Genomic DNA, 23,707 nt, shown 5'->3' on the forward strand with positions numbered 1-23,707 from the left:
GTCATATTGTGGCTCCCGTTGCCCCATGCAACATTCGTGCCACAAACGTTTCAGTTACTATCATACTTTCGGAGTTATTCTTGGTGGCAATTGTTAGTGACTCACCCTGTATATCACAGACAGGCGTAACTCTGTGTCTCGTCATAGCTTGTTTGTGAAAGTTGCTGAAATAGAACATTTAAACTATTTCATTAGCAATGTGAGATCATACTCTGATTAGTCTGTCTTTTTTTCTTTTATCGTAAGCATGACGTTTTATCAATATAATGGTTGTATAAAATGGTTACGGTGAACGTATCACGTTATATCTTACCTATGTAAAAGTCCGAGACTGTTCAGGAATTTTTTTCTTAATTTGCAGCCCTTGATTACAAATGTTGTCCTCAGACACTGGATTCAGTCAAGAACGACTATCGTCTAGGATGTTCGTAACTGGTTGAAATAGATAGTGCTGAAAATAATAAAGAAATTTTTATAGGTTTTGTATCACAGCGTGAATTATCGCCGCTATGTCGCAGCTCCTCTCGTTTGTTAACTTTTGTCAAACAAATGATGACAGATGTAGTTGATCTGTCTAAACGTGCTATCGTTACTATATTTACGTATGTCCCTGCAGAAGATAGTGTATCTATCGGGTGATCAATTCTCTCCAAAAATTATAACATTGTTTTGGAACGTGCTGTCCATAATTACTTTTTATAAAATGGTAAATATTTATTCGTATCGCCTTCAACGGTTCGTCCTGTTTTTATCGTTTTGAGTTTGGTACCCATTTAATTTGCCGTCATGACAGGTAGACGTTGCAGAGTTTCACTGAACACATACCACCATAAAGTTTACAGTGGAAATGGAGAAAGGAAACCTGCTCTTCGTAGACGTTTTGATTGACCGGAATCCATACGGTGCACTTGGCTACTGTGTGTATCATAAACGAGCAACACAGACGGGTGTCAACGCGGCCACAGCATCCATCATCCTATCCAAAATCCTTTTACCTGAACGCATAGCAAATGAGAAGCATCTCGGTGACGAAAAACCCATGCGGTGTTTCTGTTCAGACAAAATTCATATCGACCACGGAAGATCAAGTCAAAGCTGTCTGGAATACGTAGCCACACGCCCGGTCGGCTAACACAATAACGTCAGGAAATGGTATTCCTTCCGTCTGTGGACTATACCGTTTTTCAGCCTATTAAGAAGATAAAAAAATACTGTTCCCTGTGAAGAATATTCAGAACCACAGACTCCCAGATATTTGTTCTTAATAGTTTTTGATGTCACAGCGGAACGGCAGCGATCGCATTTAACAGCATAACAGAGCAGTTGTCGACGGTGCTTCTTGGTCCGCACAGCAGCACCGAAAACCGGCCCCACACGTCATCAAGGAGCTACTACTCGGAAAATGGTTGCTTAGTCTGAAACCGGTTACTATAATAAATAAATAAATAATTACTGTGATCTGGATTGACTGTTTCTCTTAGATTATGTATGCTTAACATTCCGTGTTAATGTCATAGCAGTTCCGTGCGACAGTCTACTCAAACTACTTTCCAGCGCTGGTCGCAGGGTAAACCATTACATCCTTCACTCCTGTGGAATGTATCACCTCCCTCGTGATGCAGATGGTGGTGGATATTATAGAAAACTTGAATTACATATGAGTGAACGTGATTCTAAGGATATTTTATAAAACGTTTTTGTCCTTATTTACAAAAGTTTTCAGAAAACGAATGTTTGTACAGGAATTATTTCATAACGCAACTTCGCGATCGACTAACTTCTAGTTAAAGAGTTAAAAAAAAAAAGTCCCCTGTGGATGACCTGCAACTGAGTGCAAATGCAGATGAGTGTACATTACAGCCTAATAGGAACAAGTTATGCCTTACGTACAAAGAACATTAAATAAATAGTAACTTATTACAGGGAGGTGAACGCCAATGAGAAGACGGGACTAAAATCACGAAAGAACGTTAATGTCAGTAGCATGCTGTCTGTATGTGAGTATCTAGCCTTGGAAATTTAAGTAGGGGGTACAAAGGTTGAATCTCCTGCAGCTTCATTAGTTACCTATGGAGAGAAGTTACGGCAGCTGTAGTGTGCCGATTTATGGACTGATCTGAAGACCGGAAGAAAAGTATCTCTTTAGACAGTAACAGCTCACGCAAGTCCAATGATATTTTATCTTTGGAACCGACCTCTGCTCGGCTGGCCTCTAGGCACCCTCATTGTGTGTGCGACGTGAGCATAATACGGTCAAAAGGACACGGAGATTGAAGATTCTTCTAGAATTGTAAAACTAAAAACTACCCTGTAATCATTTTTCGGCAAATCACTTTTTAGTGTTGGAAAAGAGGGCATACTCAAAAGCAACGAAAGTTGCTAGTAAATAATTCGAAACGAAGATTTCGAGATGATGAATCAGTAGCAATAATATGCTCAGAGAGATAAGTCTGCTGAACCCCAAAGGGAAAGGAGACAGAGATCTACTGTGGAACACTTTGCTGCGAGACCTGATGGCAGGCACATTAATGTCTGCTGAGAGGCAGGTCAACAGCTCAGCATCATTGTTAGTAACGCCTGGAACAGGCCAGAGGCACGACAGCCATTTTTGGCCATCTCGCGTGAAAGCCGCGAGTTAGTTATGGCAGTAATTGACCACCCTGTACCTGCCAATGAAATTCAGTAATGGATTCCTAAAGAAGTCAGCTAGCACAAGTAATAATTCAGACGCAGAAAAGTGACCCAGAGGTTTTCAATTAATAGAATGGGCTTATTTCCGTATTGCTTTGGTCTGTGAAATAGATACATGTTGATTGTTTTCAGAATACGCTAGTAAGTATGTGAAGGGCAACTATGATAAATTTAGCTGTGGCCAAGGATAGAAAACTATGTTGGAAATGAAAGCAATGATAATGTACTTTAATTACGTCACTACAGTTGGTACACATAAGCCGTTTTATTGACTGTAAATGCCACACTTAAATGTGCTGTGTATATAAATTAGTTTTACAAACTGGATGCATAAAAATCGGTAAGTATATAAGTCAACTTCCCAAAGAGGCTTAACAAAACCAGCACTACACACGTGGTTGATTGTGGTCACTTATTATAGCACCGCGAGCCAGTACTATCTCAGATCAGTGTTGTCTTGCAGTGTACTCACTGGGTGCGTGAGCAATAGTAGGTATAACAAATATGTATATATTTATAAAGAGAGTATTGCACTCTACAGCTGAGCGTGGTCTGTAACATTGCTTCCAGAGTGGACTGGGACTCAAATAGCAAAGCTGCTGCCATTGTCGTGGTTAAAGCAATGGACACCTTTTTGGCTAGAGAGAAATTCAAATCTCAGTTCGGCCAATTAGTTTTAAGTTTGCCGTGTTTCCAAATCGATTAAAGTGAATACAGTGATAATTTGTGTGAAAAGAACTCGGTCTGTTTCCTTTCCCATCATTGTCCATCCTAAGTCTGTTTCGGCAGTAATGACCTCGTCGTCGACGGGACGCTAAACTCTATCTTTTTTACTTTTTTGCTACTGCCAGCCGTTCTAATTTAATTATGTGTTATAGCCCAAAGCTTGAATACAGCAGCAGTGTTTTCAAAACTCCATAGTGAAAATTGTTTGCAAAATTATAGGTACATCAATCATTTCTGTCAGTCTGCACAAAATTAGTTTCTGGTTTCATATTCGAAAGGATTGCATTCGAATTCAGTATTTCGTCAGTTTGACTATATTGATTCAGGCGAACGTCGGAATCATTCCTAATATAAGACCACGTTTAGATATTATTCATTACGTATAAATTGATAAAGTGAAAATTTCACTCTGCAGAAGTGTATGCTCTGTGAGACTACTTTCTGAGAAGATAAAACTGTGATGTTCCGTTTCTAATGGTCCTGGCGTACACGAGATATTACCTCTAAGCATCCTTGATTTCTTTTTTGCCGGTATTCGGCTGTTAGTACCAAGCGAGGTTCCTTAACTCTACAACATATTCGAAATGGTCCCAAAGCAAATCATGTAGGTTTCTACTAAAACAGAAATTCATTATTTTTAAATGACATCATATTCGCCGTTGATTGTAGAAATTATTTATTTCACAATTGCTGGCCTTTGGACCATTTTCGAGCAGACTTTAAAGTCATCCGACATGTACACATGTGACCGTCAGAAGTGAAAAGGCTTGTTTTTGAAGATGACATAAATACATTCCGGAGGATTTTAAAGGCTGGCGTGTGCTGAAGCAAAATCTTTCGCAGTACCATTTGAAAATGGACCAAAGGCCGCAATTGCAATTGTGAAATAAATAATTTCTAGAGTTGACGGCGAATATGACATCCTTTAAAAAATCTACGTGACTGTTAACCCCGAACATGAGAAATTAATCAGAAATCCATTAAGAAGCTAATTCCGAAACAGTTAAGTGTCAAAAGAAAATCGTAGGTAAGGGTCATTTCTAAACAGCCCTCTTTATGTAGGACATGCTCAGAGTTTTTCGATAATTATTATAGAAATTAATGAAACGGCTTCTTTCGCATTTCGGATGAAGACAGCTGCAAAGAAAGTGGACTTCAGAAGGAACAAGGCACAACCAATAGAAGAAAGTACACAATTGTTTTAGTCAAACATTTTCACTCTTTTAATTTATTATGAATATGTGGAACCAACAGTACATTGCGACATACGCAGATGAATATGTCGAGTGTTGCACATTAGCATGTACAAGCGAGAATGTGATGAGAAGTAGGTGAGTCAGGGGGAGCAGGAGGGCCGGCTGGTGGAGCGGTCCGCCTTGCACGTCTGCCCGGGCCGGCACTTGGTGTTGCCGCAGTACACGCCGCTGCCGCTGCCACCGGAACCTGCAACACCACCGCCACTCACATTACATCACGACATTCACACAGCTACCCAAACATCCAGCTGTGAAGAGCATTATTCATGTACACGAAGACACAACTGTCTGATCAAAAGTATCCGGACACACTATGAAATCCGCCATTGACAACTAGATGTCACTAGAGGTGGACCTGACAGTATAAAAGATGGCGGGGAGTGTTGTGTTGTGAGTGGAGAAGTAGTGACAGCAATCTGGGTGGGCCAGGAGAGTTCAGTGACTTCGAGTAGTCATCGGATGTCACCAGATTAGCAGATCCATCAGGGAGGTTTCAACCCTTCTAAAGGTGCCCAAATAGACTGGTGATCTGACTGTGGAATCGAGAAGGAACAACCGCAGCTACAGCAAGACTAGGCAGATCTCATGTGCTGACATACAGACACCGTCGAGTATTCCAAATGGTGGTTGTAAAAGAAATCGCGTGAAATCAGCAGAAAGAATCATTCTTCATTTCCAAAGTACTACCAACAGTCCAGCTAGCATAATGACTGTGCGTAGGAAATCAAAAAGAATGGGGTAAAAGGGTCGAGCATATCCTCACAAGCCAAACATTTCTGTAGTCAATGTTAAGCGGTCTTGCGGTGGCATAAAGAGTGGGAAACTGGAAACTGGTCACTTGGTGTGATGGATTACGCTGTACCCTGTGGCAATCCGATGGAAGGATTTGGCTTTGGCGAATGCCTGTAGAACGTTACCTGCCGTCATATGTACTGCCTACAGTGAAGTAAGGAGGAGGTCGTGGTACTGTATGGGGGTTTTTCGTGGTTCCAGTGTGGTTCCCTTACTGCGTTAGGAAAACGCTAAATGCAGAAGGATATGAATACATTTTACGGCATTGTGTACTGGGTGCAGTAGAGGAACAGCTCGGAGGTGATGATTCTATCAGAATGACAGTGCACCCCGTCACAAAGCAGCATAGTGAGGCAATGATTTGTGGACAGCAACACTTCAGAAATGAACTGGCCTCCCAGTCCCTACCTGAAACCAATTGGAGACATCTGGGCTCAGTTACAACGTCGACTTCGCTCCTGCCCGCAGCGTCCAACATAACTAGCTTCTCTGGTTGTGGCTGTTGAGGAAGAATGGGCTGTAATTCCTTTACAGACATCGAGACACCTCATTGAAACGCCCCCAGCAGGATCTTGCGTCATAAAGCTGAAGTGTGGACACTCCCCGTGTTTCCACTATGAGTGTCGGAATACGTTTGATCGAATAGTGTATTTAGCAACTATACAGTCCAACATAATGACTTTAACTAGAGGTACGAATTTTGGTTGATTTGACGCAACGACTCAATAAATGTTTCATTCTCTCTTCCCTTTGTATTAGAAACAACTTTAAAAAACAATTACACTGCTGGAAAAAAATGAGACACCCTCAAGGACAAGGTCATTTTACTGACAAGTGAGGTGAACACACACGTCACCGTAGAGAAGCATAATTACGCATTGCATCCCCTCCGGCGGCAACGAAGGTATGTATTGTGCAAACGATCATAACAGTACCAAATGGCGTCCTGCGACAGATTGTACCAAGCATCTTGCGCCTGTTGTTGCAATGGTTCTTTCAGACCCTGGAGAACGATTAAGTTCCAGCTTTATCGTGTCCAATACATGTCCAATTGGAGAGAGATCTGCTGATCTTGCTGGCCAGGACATCTGTTGTACACCACGAAGAGCACACCACGTCGCAGCAGACGTGTGTGGACGTACATTATCCTTCTGAAAAAGTACATCATCTTCCTGTCGAAGAAATCGTAGTAGCACGGGGATAACAGCCTATGAAATGTAATGGGCATTGGCCATTTTACCCTGCAGAAACATCAGATCTGACCTCGAGTTTCAACTGATAGTGAACTATGCACGCAACGTCTAATCTTTAAATGGCCTTCCAAGGCGTGCTGGAAGGCTGAAGAGCCTAGAAAAATCGTATTTTCCTGGTCATGATTGGTGAACTGGTGCCCTCTAGTGAACTGCACTGAGAACGCAGGTTTATTTTTACCTCCATTACACAAACTTCTGTATGTAGGGATTTCCTGTGGACAAAGAAATACAAACTATGCAAGTCATGAGGACGATGCAAAACTATTTTTTGAGCAACATATGTACTTCTTATACATTCTGACTCTGTCTGCACCCCGAAAACATATTCAACAACAGCAGTGCTTGCATCCTTGATTCAGATCATCAATTTCAATTCAGCTGCAGTTCCAAATTTGGATATAGATTCCACGACAGCAGTTGTCATACTTTCGTAATTAGTTGTGGTACCACGGGAATCATCACTTTTATGAATAGTCTTTCATGGGCATTTTTTTTCCTCATAGGCACATCCGACCATCTGCCAGGATATTCAAATCTTTTTGTACGGTGGTCTCTCTTTGCCAGGCTGCCTCAGTTTCATTTCACTTCTCATATCCTCTCCCATTCACTTCACGCTGAATCAAATTCATTGCTTGGGGCAATAGGGCCATCACAAACATAGATATCAGACTACAACCCTACCTGTGGTATTTCGTAAGTATAGATTGGAACTCCTGAGATCACACCCACCTTCAAAACAGTAAATGCTCTTCTGATATCGATCAGTACTTAAAGTTTTAGTTAACTGACAACCAACAGCCATTAAGTACTAGAGAAAAAGCATTGTTAACCTTCGTCTGTTTATTACAAACTTATATGTCTACCGGTTTCACTCATAGACCGTCATCACAGCGTGTAAGGTGGAAACAGACCACGTGAAAGCATATTTCACATTCCTTATGGGCCCACATAGCATCAAAGTTATCATAGTGAAGGTCCACAATCAACAGCAAAGTGCAGCACTTACAATAGTAACACAGTGTTACAGTGATTAATACGTACAACTTCCTATATGGAAAAAAATCAGTACATTGGTTGTTTTCCAGTAATGGCCTCTGTCTTTGTTTTCTGAGCTGATGATTTGAAATTGTGCTATTGGCATAAGATTTTGATTGATTGAGAAAATGCATTATTAACCCTCAGCTGTTTATTAGAAAGCTATATGTCTACCGGTTTTGGTCATCGACATTCATCACAAAACATAAGATGTCTAGACAACTGTCTTTGCTTGTTTCATATATTAAGTTCCTCTATGCATTTCATTACTTTGGAATTAATCATTGTGATATTATGTAGCTATTGTAAGTGCTGCATTTTATTACTGATTGTGAGCCTTCACTATGGTGACTTTAATGTTATATGAACCTATATGGAACATGAAATACGTTTTTACCTGATCTGTTTTCACTTTACATCCTATGACTGTGGTCAATGACCAATACCAACAGACATACAGGTTTATAATAAACAATTGATGGTTAATAATACATTTTCTCAATCAATAAATATCCTGTGCCCAGAGCACAATTTTAAATCATCGTCTAAGAAAATAAAGAGATAATTACTAGAAAACAACCAATGTACTGTATTTTTTCCTTACAGGAAGTAAGTGTCCCAAATTCTGTCGAAACCTTCTCATGCATGCTAGATCCCTACATGTTCATGCTAGTGGTGTCTGGTGTCCACTTCCTCAATGTTCTATCCAGATAGTGACTCAAATAAGTATCAAGTTTGCTTGGAATTGCACCAGACATTCCAGAACTATGCATGGAGACACACACACACACACACACACACACACATATATATATATATATATATATATATATATATATATATATATGTTGTTGTGGTCTTCAGTCCTGAGACTGGTTTGATGCAGCTCTCCATGCTAATCTATCCTGTGCAAGCTTCCTCATCTCCCAGTGCCTACTGCAACCTACATCCTTCTGAATCTGCTTAGTGAATTCATCTCTTGGCCTCCCTCTACGATCTACGATTTTTACCCTCCACGCTGCCCTCCGATGTTAAATTTGTGATCCCTTGATTCCTCAGGACATGTCCTACCAACCGATCCCTTCTTCTAGTCAAGTTGTGCCACAAACTTCTCTTCTCCCCAATCCTATTCAATACCTCCTCATTAGTTACGTGATCTACCCACCTAATATTCAACATTCTTCTGTAGCACCACATTTCGAAAGCTTCTATTCTCTTCTTGTCCAAACTATTTATTGTCCATGTTTCACTTCCATACATGGCTACACTCCATACAAATACTTTCAGAAACGAGTTCCTGACACTTAAATCTATACTAGATGTTAACAAATTTCTTTTCTTCAGAAACGCTTTCCTTGCCATTGCCAGTCTACATTTTATATCCTCTCTACTTCGACCATCATCAGTTATTTTGCTCCCCAAATAGCAAAACTCCTTTACTACTTTAAGTGTCTCATTTCCTAATCTAATTCCCTCTGCATCACCCGACTTAATTCGACTGCATTCCATTATCCTCGTTTTACTTTTGTTGATGTTCATCTTATATCCTCCTTTCAAGACTCTGTCCATTCCGTTCAACAGCTCTTCCAAGTCCTTTGGTGTCTCTGACAGAATTACAATGTCATCGGCGAACCTCAAAGTTTTTATTTCTTCTCCCTGGATTTTAATACCTACTCCAAATTTTTCTTTTGTTTTCTTTACTGCTTGCTCAATATACAGATTGAATAACATCGGGGAGAGGCTACAACCCTGTCTCACTCCCTTCCCAACCACTGCTTCCCTTTAATGCCCCTCGACTCATAACTGCCATCTGGTTTCTGTAGAAATTGTAAATAGCCTTTCGCTCCCTGCATTTTACCCCTGCCACCTTTAGAATTTGAAAGAGACTATTCCTGTCAACATTGTCAAAAGCTTTCTCTAAGTCTACAAATGCTAGAAACGTAGGTTTGCCATTCCTTAATCTTTCTTCTAAGATAAGTCGTAAGGTCAGTATTGCCTCACGTGTTCCAACATTTCTACGGAATCCAAAGTGATCTTCCCCGTGGTCGGCTTCTACCAGTTTTTCCATTCGTCTGTAAATAATTCGCGTTAGTATTTTGCAGCTGTGGCTTATTAAACTGATAGTTCGGTAATTTTCACATTTGTCAACACCTGCTTTCTTTGGGATTGGAATTATTATATTCTTCTTGAAGTCTGGGGGTATTTCGCCTGTCTCGTTCATCTTGCTCACCAGATGGTAGAGATTTGTCAGGACTGGCTCTCCCAAGGCCGTCAGTAGTTCTAATGCAATGTTGTCTACTCCCGGGGCCTTGTATCGACTCAGGTCTTTCAGTGTTGTGTCAAACTCTTCACGCAGTATCGTATCTCCCATTTCATCTTCATCTACATCCTCTTCCATTCCCATGATATTGTCCTCAAGTTAACGCCCTTGTGTAGACCCTCTATATACTCGTTCCACCTCTCTGCTTTCCCCTCTTTGCTTAGAACTGGATTTCCATCTGAGCTCTTGATATTCATGTAAGTGATTCTCTTTTCTCCAAAGGTCTCTTTAATTTTCCGGTAGACAGTATCTATCTTACCCCTAGTGAGATATACCTCTACATCCTTACATTTGTCCTCTAGCCATTTTGCACTTCCTGTCGATCTCAGTTTTGAGACGTTTGTATTCCTTTTTGCCTGCTTCATTTACTGCATTTTTATATTTTCTCCTTTCATCAATTAAATTCAATATTTCTTCTGTTACCCAAGGATTTCTACTAGCCTTCGTCTTTTTACCTACTTGATCCTCTGCTGCCTTCACTACTTCATCCCTCAGAGCTACCCATTTATCTTCTACTGTATTTCTTTCCCCCATTCCTGTCAATTGTTCCCTTATGCTGTCCTTGAAGCTCTGTACAACCTCTGGTTTAGTCAGTTTATACAGGTCCCATCTCCTTAAATTCCTACCTTTTTGCAATTTCTTCAGTTTTAATCTACAGTTCATAACCAATAGATTGTGGTCAGAGTCCACATCTGCCCCTGGAAATGTCCTACAATTTAAAACCTGGTTCCTAAATCTCTGTCTTACCATTATATAATCTATCTGATACCTTTTAGTATCTCCAGGATTCTTCCACGTATTCTTGAACCAACTGTTAGCTATGATTAAGTTATGCTCTGTGCAAAATTCTACCAGACGGCTTCCTCTTTCATTTCTCAGCCCCAGTCCATATTCACCTACTATGTTTCCTTCTCTCCCTTTTCCTACTGTCGAATTCCAGTCAGCCATGACTATTAAATTTTCGTCTCCCTTCACTACCTGAATAATTTCTTTTATCTCATCATACAATTCTTCAATTTCTTTGTCATCTGCAGAGCTAGTTGGCATATAAACTTGTACTACTGTAGCAGGCATGGGGTTCGTGTCTATCTTGGCCACTATAAAACGTTCACTATGCTGTTTGTAGTAGCTTACCCGCACTCATATTTTTTTATTCATTATTAAACCTACTCCTGCATTTCCCCTATTTGATTTTGTATTTATAACCCTGTATTCACCTGACCAGAAGTCTTGTTCCTCCTGCCACCGAACTTCACTAATTCCCACTATATCTAACTTTAACCTATCCGTTTCCCTTTTTAAATTTTCTAACCTACCTGCCCGATTAAGGGATCTGACATTCTACGCTCCGATCCGTAGAATGCCAGTTTTCTTTCTCCTGATAACGACTTCCTTTTGAGTAGTCCCCGCCCGGAGATCCGAATGGGGGACTATTTTACCCCCGGAATATTTTACCCAAGAGGACGCCATCATCATGTAACCATGCAGTAAAGCAGCATGCCCTCGGGAAAAGTTACGGCTGTAGTTTCCCCTTGCTTTCAGCCGTTTGCAGTACCAGCACAGCAAGGCCGTTTTGGTTAGTATTACAAAGCCAGATCAGTCAATCATCCAGACTGTTGCCCCTGCAACTACTGAAAACGCTGCTGCCCCTCTTCAGGAACTACACGTTTGTCTGGCCTCTCAACAGATACCCCTCCGTTGTGGTTGCACCTACGGTACGGCTACATGTATCGCTGAGGCACGCAAGCCTATCCACCAGCGGCAAGGTTCGTGGTTCATGGGGGAAACATCTTAAATAACCCGTATAATTTTGGGCATAAGCCTCTCAATAAACACTAATCACCTCCCTCTTTGATTCTTCCTCTTGAATAATCGTCTTTTATGCTAGTATGAATTTTTATCTCCATCTCCCTTAAATGCATACTTCGGACACATTTGCAAACCAAGTTCGGCCGTGAACTGTCTTGTACTGCAAGAGGTGAAAAGTTACTGTGGTTGACAACATACGCGAATACATCATCGTACTGCAGAAGTCTCTCCTCTTTTGTGGTAGACAGGTCATAAAAATATCGACAGATAGTTTCGGACATTGTATTTTAGATGACCACACTGTCGAAGAAGAATTCCCCATCACGAGGAACAAATAGATTGTCTGACACATACGGTTTGAGGGCAATATATAACACTGACGTGGACTGATATCGTCTCATTACGTCTTTCAATACAGTTTACTTTGATACAGTGCATGGTTCACGAAGAAAAACTTTATAGGTGTACTACTAAAGCTTCTGTTAATTTTGTATGTCTGATGGACAGCTGTTGAGTGTGGTAAAATCTTTACTGAATTATTGTAGTGAATATAAGGGCCTCCTGTTTAGGGATGACAGAAATAAAGTCTTAGGGCAAACAGACTATGCAGTTACAATATTGTTAGTATACATGCATAAAAAGTTTATTACTGTGTCTTATATATATATATATATATATATATATATATATATATATATATATATATATATATATAACTTAAGAACCACGAGCATTTGTTTGTGTTTGACACTGTAAAACATATCTCTTCAACTGAACAAGTTCTCATATCTCTTAAGGGCACAAGAATATTTTCTTCAGGCAGCTATTAACAGCATCAATATATTTGGAAAAATGAGTGATGAACACAGTCCTGTCTTGTAAATCATTTATTCACTGCTAGTTTTGGTTATAGACCATCTTCAAAGCGGAAAAATATCTTTTACGAAGACATAAACACATGAAATTCACTTCATGTTTAAAGGTACAAAAGTTATGTGGTGTTAGCTTTGCAAAAGATATTTTTCCACTGTGAAGGTCTATGACTGAAACTAGTGGTGCATAAATAATTTACAAAACAGCACTGTGTTCAGCATTCATTTTTTTTCCAAATATGAATATCTTACAGTATGCGTTTTAGAGTCAATGTACACTAGACATATTTTGCTTTGAATTATTGTACTTGTATTATCCCTATATATTGACCGTTCCTCATGGAACATACTGTATATACCCCATGAGTAGATCAATGAAGCCAACTGTCTTCTTATTCATCAATACTGGGTGATTACTGCAAGTATGCCAGCATATATCTGTTTCTCTTCATCAGGTGCTGCAGTTATCTGTTCTGACATGTAACTGTGCTTCTGCTAGTAGGCCTTTCATTCCCTGGTGTCTCTATGGATCAACACATCATTGTCCTACATCCAACTCTCATGCAAGCAGCCTAAATATGTTTCACAATATTTAGTTCTCTTCTGCTTCACCCCAGGGACATTATCATCATTAGTGACCATATGTAATACCAACCACAGTAGCTGGTCAGCAAGTATCGGTGATGCCACCATCTCAACCCGATGCCTTCTAGACCTCTATAAGCAGCACCATATTCACATGGTGATGATCAATGTATCAGCATATAATGGCTGCATGAACATTGCCACTCCATAAAACCATAACCACACTAAAATCTCTTATTTTGTAACATTTTCATTTCACTTTTACCGTGATTGTGTAACGCTCATGTCTGCAGCCCAAATTAGAAGCAAGGGCACACTATATTATGTCCAGAGAGGCCATTCTCGAAGTGTAGATAGAGCACCCATGCAACACAACTGGTCAGCATGGCTCCAAGTATAACAGTTGTACTTCTACTTCTGTTAATTTCTCTACCACATATAATGCAGCTACAAAGCTGATCTTTCAGTAGGAATGACTGATACAGTACAAAACTCCCTACTCAATACCTCAGTTGCATCAAAAGGAAAACTGACTTGAGAAAAATATAAAATTACGAAGAGGTGGAAAGTGGAGCCACCACTTACCTTTAGGAGACGGAATTGTAAGTATTCTCAACAGACATGTACAAAAACTGAAAAAACTGTCCTATTTTCTGAACTCTTCATGCCTTTTGCTGGGAGGAAAAAGGAGATGAGGAACTTTCTCCCCATTCATCCTCAGACAATATGGGTCGGTCAAATTTGGGATCTAAGTGAGCTGTCCCTCCTTTCTAACTTTCCTCAACCTATTCCTCTTCTTTCTCTGAACGCTAGGATTTTTTTTCCGGTGTTGCATGTGTTATTGGCAGTACTTATAATTTCACCTTCTGAAGGTAACTGATGGTCAACCATTCTCGTACGTAACTGATACTGAACAAACATCTAGCTGACCTAGTCACCTATCTACTACGGATGGTGCCATGTCATGACACTCTGTAGATTGACCTCTTCTACTGACAAAATGTTGTTAGCACCTGATTCCTTCAGATCATAGTCCTAACAGTCACTTCCAATATAGCAGTTTTGTTGAGTTAACGATCAACAAGTTTAGCATGGACACTGACAAAATTGCGTGGAAATAGAAACTCAAACCACAGAATTATTCATATAATTTTAATCAACAAGGTAATATAATGACAATGCTATTTGCAGATGATCAGTTTTTTGGTTTTGAACAGTGAGGATGTAATGCAGAGCTGCCTAATAGCTACACAAAATGTGTCAGGTAAATAACATGTCAGTATCAATACAAAAAAGTCATGATGTTCTGTGGGTAAAAAAAAACCAGAAAGGACAACAATGCTAACAGAAAAAATATCATAGAGCAAGTACCAGGTGGTTATAATTAAGGTGCAGCTGTGCACGGTGGTCCAGTGTGGGCTGTAGTCGTCACATGGCAACAAAACTTGACAGATATGCTAATGCTTTAATGTGGAACCGAGTTACCTTGAAAGAGCATTAGTTCCAATTGTGGCCACCAGGTGCAAATTCAGCACTCTACACTGTTTGTATGATGATATGACATCTACATGTTATTTGACAAGCCATAAGTGAGTAAAGAGTATGGCTGTTGAGAAGAGAGACTGTGAGATGTTAGTGAAACTGTTTTATGTGAACAGCAACAATTACAGTGCTGCATTAAGAGAGTATTGCTGACTGAAAGGTCTGAGGAGAGGCTCGATGTCATGAAATGGTTTAAAGAAGATAATAAAGAAATTCAAAAACATGGGTGAGCTTGGTGTGGCACCTGGAAGAGGAATGCATCCTATCCCAGTGCTAGATTGCTGTTGCTGTAACTGACCATGCAGCATAAGTCCATGTAGTGCCAGTTCTCTTCCAGTGTCACAAGAATTGTCCGTCCAATGGTCAACAGACCAGAAAGTTTCGCTCTCTGTTTTACACTGATACCAGTTCAAGATCCAGATGGTGCAGCAATTGGAACCTCATGATCTGCATAATGTTCTGAATGTGCTCTTCTGTTTATGGTATGGATAAAAGATGATGACATGTACTGGGTAACATTCTGTGGAGTGGTGAGGCACACATTACACTACAGGGTGCCGAATTTGGGGTACAGTTAAAATGCATGTTTTGCTTGAGGAACCATTGCATTCGCCATATGTGACTGTGTGTTGCGTATTCCCCAAGCACCTTTATCCTTGGTCTGTACTTCTCTGAAGAGAATACACCCAGAGAGCTTGTCATGTGCACCATGATGTCTGCAAGTTATCCACACCTCCTTATACATCGTGTGATTCCTGCTTTGGAAGAGCACAACTGTGGGGAAACTACTTTTTCATTCAAGATAAGGCAACACACCATGTCACTCATCCAGTGAAAGATCTGCCTTCCACGAATGTATTATCTCCAGGCGCTATCCAGATGCTTGGCCTGCAAGATTACTTGAACTGAATCCAAGTGACTTTTGGTCCTGGGGATATTTAAAAGAATGAGTAGCTGCACTCTGATTTCATCACCCATAGATACTTTTAAATTTTTAGTGATCATGCCATCATATAGAGGAGACCAATATAAAAAAGACAAAACTGAGAAGTTCTATTACATAAACATTAAAGACCTCTCAAAAATAAAGATCTCTCCAAAAGAAATTTATGTCTGTACTGACATTGCTGTATGGGAGTGAATCTAGGGTAATGAAAAAAAGATAAAATAAGATTACAGGCCAATTTAACAAAATTTCTGTGGAACATAGTAGGAAAGTCAAAGTTAGATTATAAAAGAAGTATAGATATCAGGAAGAAATTTAAAAATGTAAATGAAATGATTGAAGAAAAAACGCAAATATCCCATATGTTGTGAAATGAGGACTCAAGATAACCACTAAATTTTTGACAATATTATCAGTAAATTTAAAGATGCTTGGAAGGCCAACAAAAAGATGAAGGGACCAAATGTTGTTGCAACAGGTCTAACAGGGCCTAACTCGTGAAAGAAAAAAAAGAAGTTTTGAACAGTACTATGTAATGCTGGGGCTCTTAATGCCACAATGTCTATGCGGATTAGAATTTTCTCTAGTGCATTATAGAATGGGTAAATACATACAGAATGATTCAGCTAATTTATCCCAAACATTTGCAGAACTGTTTAAGATGTCATAATTCCGATTTCACCCTCACACATACTTAGAATGTCCTCACTAAACGACATAGTCTCCATTCACAGCTGTATTCGTTGCAGAATTACTTTTATCGACGTTGCTTTATTGAAAATGCGACTGTAGAAATTTCTGCTGTTAATATCATTACTCAAAAAGAGACAAACTGAACGGGGTTTCGTTCTTCAAAATCCGAATACTAGTTTCACACAATTACAATGTTTATAACTTAGTATTTAAATGTTTTGTTCATGAAACCAATCGCTATCTTACGCAGGAGTTCGCGGCTCCATACTCAAATCAGGGAATACAGCACGCTTGATGGTCAGGAAACAGGGTGTTGCTTCACTGCGATACCAGTGTAAAAGTCGCACAGAGGAAATGTAGCTACATTTTCCGGGAAGAATTGCAGGCTTTCCACCAACTAGTGGACTATCAGTCTTCTAGCAGCACTCAGCAAAGTCTTCAAACTGCTTCACTTACGCCACCTTCCACAACATGTTGAGACAGAGCATCTGCTCCCATGGGTACAGCTCAGCTTCCGACATCACCACAAGCTGACACATCAACTGTTTCGACTTGTGGAAGAGACAGTGGGTGCAGCTGAATGCCGGGAGTGTTTTGGAGTCATATTCCTTGACGTAACAAAAGTGTTGAACTTCGTTTGACATCAGGGGCTTCCCTACAAGTTTTCGGATATGGCAGCCCTCTTCTACATGTGCGCCTACTCTGATCCTATCTCACCGAGTGGGTGGAGAAGAAGTCTTCAGAATGACCCAGCTTTGTACAAGGGTTCGTCCTTGAACTGTTGCTGTACAAAAAGTACACAGTGAACAGATCTAGAAAGGTCCGAGTCCAATGTTCCTGGACTCGCATTCGGGAGGACGACGGTTCAATCCCGTCTCCGGCCATCCTGATTTAGGTTCTCCGTGATTTCCCTAAATCGTTTCAGGCAAATGCCGGGATGGTTCCTTTGAAAGGGCACGGCCGATTTCCTTCCCCATCCTTCCCTAACCCGAGCTTCCGCTCCGTCTCTAATGACCTCGTTGTCGACGGGACGTTAAACACCACTAACCTAACCAATGTTCCTTATATGCCGACAATATGGCGCTCAGCATTACTTGTAACAAGCCATAGAAGACTTGATTCAGTGGGTCACTTAATGACATCTTAAGTTCAACAGTGAAAGACGTAAGCCATTTGGTTGCTCATTGACAAACACCTGCAGCACTGCCATTGTTCACTATCTGTAGAATGCCTGTGTCCTGGGGCAGCACAGACAAGTACTTGGGCATTACCATTGATTGCCACCTCGCTTGGAAGTAACATAGAAATAAATTTTGCCAAACAGCCACGGGAAGACTGGTATAGCAATTCCTCAACCCTCGGAACACGATTCCACATCAATTGGGTGTTGCATTCAACATGACGTTCGTTCATTCACTCTTCGAATATGCGGTGGTTGTCTGGAACAATGCGGTGGAGATGTACAATAGTCATCTGCAGACCCATGCCTCTGCCTGGCACTACATCTGTCACAGCGATACCCGACCAGTACTTTATGTGTGTCAGTGATGTACTTCCCTTCACAAGGGGTGCCGCCAAACTGCACGCTTCTTCTACCGGAAGACTGAACAGTCAATTGACTAGCACATGTGTGCCCTAGACACGGGAGATTTAATTCCATAAGTTGGTCCATTCTGCTGAGCTACTACCGGGCTGACAGAACGAGATGACAAGAAGACAATATTGCGCAGCATCACTAGAGACAACCACATACTTAAGACATTAACCTACCCCATTTTCAGTTTCTAGGCACAACTCAAAGTTTGAACTCCACCATTGCCTGAAATTAGAAGAAATCCCGCCATTGCAGTGTGTGTGTGTGTGTGTGTGTGTGTGTGTGTGTGTGTGTGTGTGTGTAGTTTTCATTCTGTTCTATAACAAAGACATGTGTCTAGTGGTAGTTAGTTTGAAAAATAAATGTCATTCACAAACCAGGAGTAACTAGATACGCGGCTTCTTTACTTCTTTACAGAAGATGTATATGGGACGTGAAGAGAACAGTTAAGTCGTAAGCAATGACAGTTCAGCGAATATGCAAACAGTTGTTATTGGAAAGGCTCTGGAATACAACGCAGAGGGTAAAGAGTAATCCTGTAACCAGCGGAATGCACAAAATAGTTGTCGTGGCAGCTGTTGCTCGAAATCTATGGGTTAGCTCCAGAGATATTGAGAGCTCCTCTGAAATAAGTCAGTCCAGCATAGTTCAGATTTTTACCAGGAAATTAACCAGCAGGACTGTAGAAGACGCTTGGAATTCTGTCACTCGGTTCTGATACAGCATCGAGACAAGAGCTAATTTCTTCAAAGAATTCTCTTTGCCGATGAAACTACCTTTACAAGTTATGGAAAAATAAATGACAAACGACATCGTAGTGCCTGTGTTGTTAAGAAGAACGATACAATGTTCCTTCGGACATGCATGAAAAAACAACTTTGCTTTATTGAGTTGCTGAGAATCTGCGTTGGCTAAGGCATGCGGAACATCGGAGGCAGTGGAGCGCTTGGAGCAGGATTATTAAGAGACTTCGTGATTGGTCCTTAATACATTAAAGGAACCTTAACAGGTAAAAAATATGCACAATTTTTCACTGAAAATCTAACGGTCACTTAGAGTTTAGTGTTTTAGGGCGCTAAACGGCGAGTCCATCAACGCCGTTACATGAAATGGAGATGAGTGTGAAATCTATCATAACAACCACAAATTCTAAAACACAGCTGTATCAACACACAAGAATTTAAAATACGACAGTGACATCAGGAGAGTCACTGTGACTAACCGCTCTGTGGCCGTCCGGTGTGGCCGAGCGGTTCTAGGCGCTACAGTCTGGAACCGCGCGACCGCTACGGTCGCAGGTTCGAATCCTGCCTCGGGCATGGATGTGTGTGATGTCCTTAGGTTAGTTAGGTTTAAGTAGTTCTAAGTTCTAGGGGACTGATGACTTCAGAAGTTAAGTCCCATAGTGCTCAGAGCCATTTAGCCAAACCGCTCTGTAACAAATTAAAATCTCACACTCAATATTTTAGGAAGCAACTCTGACGACAGACAAAACTACACTCCCTGGTATTTTGACAGTGCACCAGCCAGTTATACTCAGGTGAGACAATGAAGACTGACGAAGAGGCTGACATTAGAATTAGTGAGCCTTCCCGAGGCTCAGGGAAGGCACAGGCCAAGCAATTCGGTGTCATTCCTTTTGTGGACCTGACGGGTGAGTTTGCTTGTGTTTGTGTGGTGGCGGAGCCATCCTTTGGTTGCCTCGGTGGGGCGTTACTCCCGCAGCGAGACTGGCCAAATCTGACAAAGACGTCCTCCATTCTGCGGTATATAGCGCTCTGTGAGTATTCCGTGGACGCAGCTCCCGTTTGGCGACAAGCAACTCCTACATTCCCGCGCCGCCTGCAGAAGTGCTACGAATCATCAGCAACGCTCCACGCTACACACGCACCGTGGATCTTCACAATGTATACTGCCTTGAAACCCTGAACGAAGTATTCAAAAAACACGCCACACGAATATACAGGAACTCGAGGCACTCGAACAATCCATCCATCCTTACTCTGGGAAACTATGATCACAACCATAGGTGGAAGTATAAGCTACCAAAGACTCTACTAGCTAGGGCATAACCGCCTACGGCAACACCAACAAGCGACAAACGGCGGCAAGCCCCTGCGTATCAGCAACGTTGACTGGATATACCAGCTTCTATTAAAGCCGACCAACAGGCTACAGTAGGGAAACCGACGAGCTCGTCCACTGACGCACAAACAAATCGCCGACAACACCCTACGCTGTGCATCTATGACCTATCGGACCCAAAATGATGATGAACCTGTTACAGGTTTGCTGACGCTGACCAAGAGATCAACACCGGCACCCAGCGGCAGCCGCCGAGTAACAGCACCGCACAACGTCAAAGGTATCGACACGCATAATACCCGCTACTAACAAAGCCTACCCTTGCATGACCTGTCGTAGGCAGCAAGACATCCGCTACTGCTCTTACCACCCGACCTAACTATCGCAGAGGTTTTTTTTCCCTTGGCTCTTGCCTTGGCACTTTTTTTCCTCTGCCGTTCAAACCGCTACCCTTCGTTCGACGTTCGACCCAATCTATCTCCAGATGAGCGTGTATTAATGGTTAACCTTAACCAGACGTACGCAAACATCGCAGTATCCACATCCTGCGACACCTGACTTTAGTGAAAACTAGCCCTTATGCAGAGATGGCAGTAGACCTTTTGAGTTGACCATCATGCAGGTGTGGGCGTCGAGGGGCTCCACGTCGCGTAAAAAAAAAGGAAAAAAAGTGGATGCGTCAAGGTCATGGTGACAGGCGGACCACACTACCAGGGGGCAGCGCCCTCGCTGAGGGAACAGCGGAACTCTGCTGTCCTCGGCGTTGCCGCTCGCCGCGCCCGTCGGCATTCTCTGTTGTCTTATGTTAGAGTAAATGGAGGAGATGATGGGGTTCCACGCATTGTCCAATTGGTAGCGGCTATCATATTTCATCCGATTTTCTGTCAAGCATATCTCCACTGATTCTTCAATAATGGAGCACCAAAAGGATGTTGCGGTGACCAAAATTACACTGAATATCCAAAGGAGAGACAAAGTTCGGTTGATGTTGGGGCAGCGTTCTTCCACAGTGCGCGTGGTGTGGCCAATATAAGCCACACCTCAATGGCAAGGTGTTCCGCAATTTCCAGTCTTTCGCAATAACAAATTGTCCTTCACTTCACTGATCCCGGCAGATCTGAAATCTTAGAAGTTGGGCGAAAAACGACTTTGACTTGAAAATGACGCAGAATTCTTTCTAGGTTAAGCAAAATATTGCCAACAAAGAGAAGGAAAGCTAGAGATTTTGCTGAGATGCTCTCCTCTTTGTCCACTTCCCGGTTCTTAGTTTTAATGATACTGAGCTGTTAAAATGTCGGTAGAATATCTATTTTTCCTGAACACTGTTTTCAGGTAGCCGAGTTCCTTAAGCAAACTATCTGCACTTGAGGCTGTATCAAGCACACGCACAATTTGCGATGGATGATGACAACTGTATGACTGTAAATACGAATAGGTATGAGTGGGTTTGTGATAAACTGAATGTCCGATAGAACTATCATTCTTCAATACAACGAAAACATCCCTAATTCCACAGAGAACTGGATTTTGTAACAATGGAGCTGACGTGATGTAAAAGCTCGATTAATTTTTCTCCGTGAGGTCACACTATGACAATAAAGATGAGAGGACGCCGACAAAACCACTGGCTTTTCTTCTCTTTGTTGGAAATATTTCATTTAAAATAACAAGAATCCTCAGTAATTTTCAGATGAAATTGGTTTTCTGTCCACCATCTAAGATTCGAAACCTGCTGGTATCTATGAACAGCAAAGTGCTATTGCGTAAGACTAGAATTTACAAAATACCTTCTCAATATGGTGTAGCTTATACAGGGTGCTCTAAAATTCCCCGCATAAACATCTGGAATTGGTAGAAGGGACTCAGTAGATAATATTTTGAACTGGGACTGCCGTTTGAAAACATGTTGGCTAGGTGGTTATCAACAGGGCAGTCATGGTCAGGTGTGTTGGATCGGGTGATGTTATTTGACGTCCATCTTACCTCTCTGGGCCGAGCAAGGTGGTGCAGTGGTTAGCACACTGGACTCGCATTCGAAGACGCCGGTACAAACCCGTGTCGGGACATCCTGATTTAGGTTTCCCGTGATTTCCCTAAATCGCTTTAGGCAAATGCCGGGACGGTTCCTTTGAAAGCGTACAGCATACTTCCTTCCCCATCCTTCCCTAATCCGATGGGATCGCGGACCTCGCTGTCTGGTCCACCCCCCCACCCCCCCCACCCCCGCCCTCCCGCAGAATCAACCAACCAACCAGCCTGCCTCTCTGACATGGTTTGAGCCTTATTCGCTTGTCAGTGAGTGTCAGAGCAACATGGTTGAGTTCACATTTGCACAATACGCTAACATGATCCTTCTGAATGACGAAGATCACGATAAATTATGGATGCATAGAGGATATTAAATCTCTATGCATCCAGAATTTTAAAGTACAAAGGATTTGCTGGTCCATAAATCTGTTCCCCAAGACCTACGACTGAAGGATTTTAGAATATTTAAAGCCTCAAGGCATTTTAATTTTAGTTATGGCAGTCACGTTAGCCTGTTCCCTTTTTTTTTTTAAGAAAAAAAAAGCAGCAGTGTTTTTCGGTTACAATAATGTGGAATTTGTTGTGGGATGTCGCAGAATATTCCCGATTCGACCCCTATAGTTTCATGGAGTTCCGATAGGTGGCGCCGCTATACGTAGCCTTCAAAATGGAGGTGCGTTCCAAGCAGAGAGCTGTCGTTCAGTTTCTTTTGGAGGAGAACCAGAGCATCACAGATATTCATAGGCGCTTGCAGAATGTCTATGGAGACCTGGCAGCGAAAAAAACCACGGTGAGCCGTTGGGCGAGGTGTCTGTCATCATTGTAACAAGGTCGCGCAAATCTGTTCTATCCGCCGCGTGCCGGCCGGCAGCACACAGCTCTGAATCTTGCAGTGTTGGAACGTGCGGTCACTCTCATTCGAGATGATCGATAGAACACAATAAAACATCTCACTGCTCAGCTTGACGCCTCTATTAGTGGTGCTGACGCACTCGTCCACCAGTTGGGGTAGTTGGGGTACTCAAGGGTGTGTGTCCAGTGGGCTCCTCGCCACCTAACAGTAGAAGATCGTAAAGACCAACCAACGACCATCTGTGTGGAACTGCTTGTGCATTACGAGGCTGTTCGTGAAATTTTTTTTTCGAACATAGTCGCATGCGATGGAACATGGGTTCATCACTTTGAACTGGAAAAAACCGCAATCCATGGAGTGGCGCCACACCACCTCTCCTCCGAAGAAAATGTCAAAGCTACACACTCAGCCAGTAAAGTGCCAGTAAAATCATGTCGACGGTCTTCGGGGACTCTGAAGGGGCTATTTTACTTGATGTCCTCCCTCATGGTGTAACGATCAACTCTGAAGTAAATTGTTCTATCCTCAGGAAATTGAAGAAACCACTTCAGCGTGCCTGTCCCCACACAAATCCAAAAGAACTTCTCCTTCTCCATGACAATGCAAGGCTTCACAAATGCTCTCAAA

General features: G+C 41.8%; 1 protein-coding gene across 1 annotated transcript in view; it reads right to left on the minus strand.

The window, feature by feature from the left end:
- Positions 1-4,620: 4,620 nt before the first annotated feature.
- The window catches only part of LOC124545487 (waprin-Thr1), a 179,703-nt gene continuing 160,616 nt past the window's right edge, over positions 4,621-23,707 (minus strand). Inside the window, exon 4 of the mRNA XM_047124431.1 lies at positions 4,621-4,860. Within this exon, the coding sequence (XP_046980387.1) occupies positions 4,754-4,860 (107 nt within the window). The 3' untranslated portion in view covers positions 4,621-4,753. The remainder of the gene's footprint in view (positions 4,861-23,707) is intronic.

The sequence above is a fragment of the Schistocerca americana genome, chromosome 1, assembly GCF_021461395.2.
Source record: "Schistocerca americana isolate TAMUIC-IGC-003095 chromosome 1, iqSchAmer2.1, whole genome shotgun sequence".
Lineage (NCBI taxonomy): Eukaryota > Metazoa > Arthropoda > Insecta > Orthoptera > Acrididae > Schistocerca > Schistocerca americana.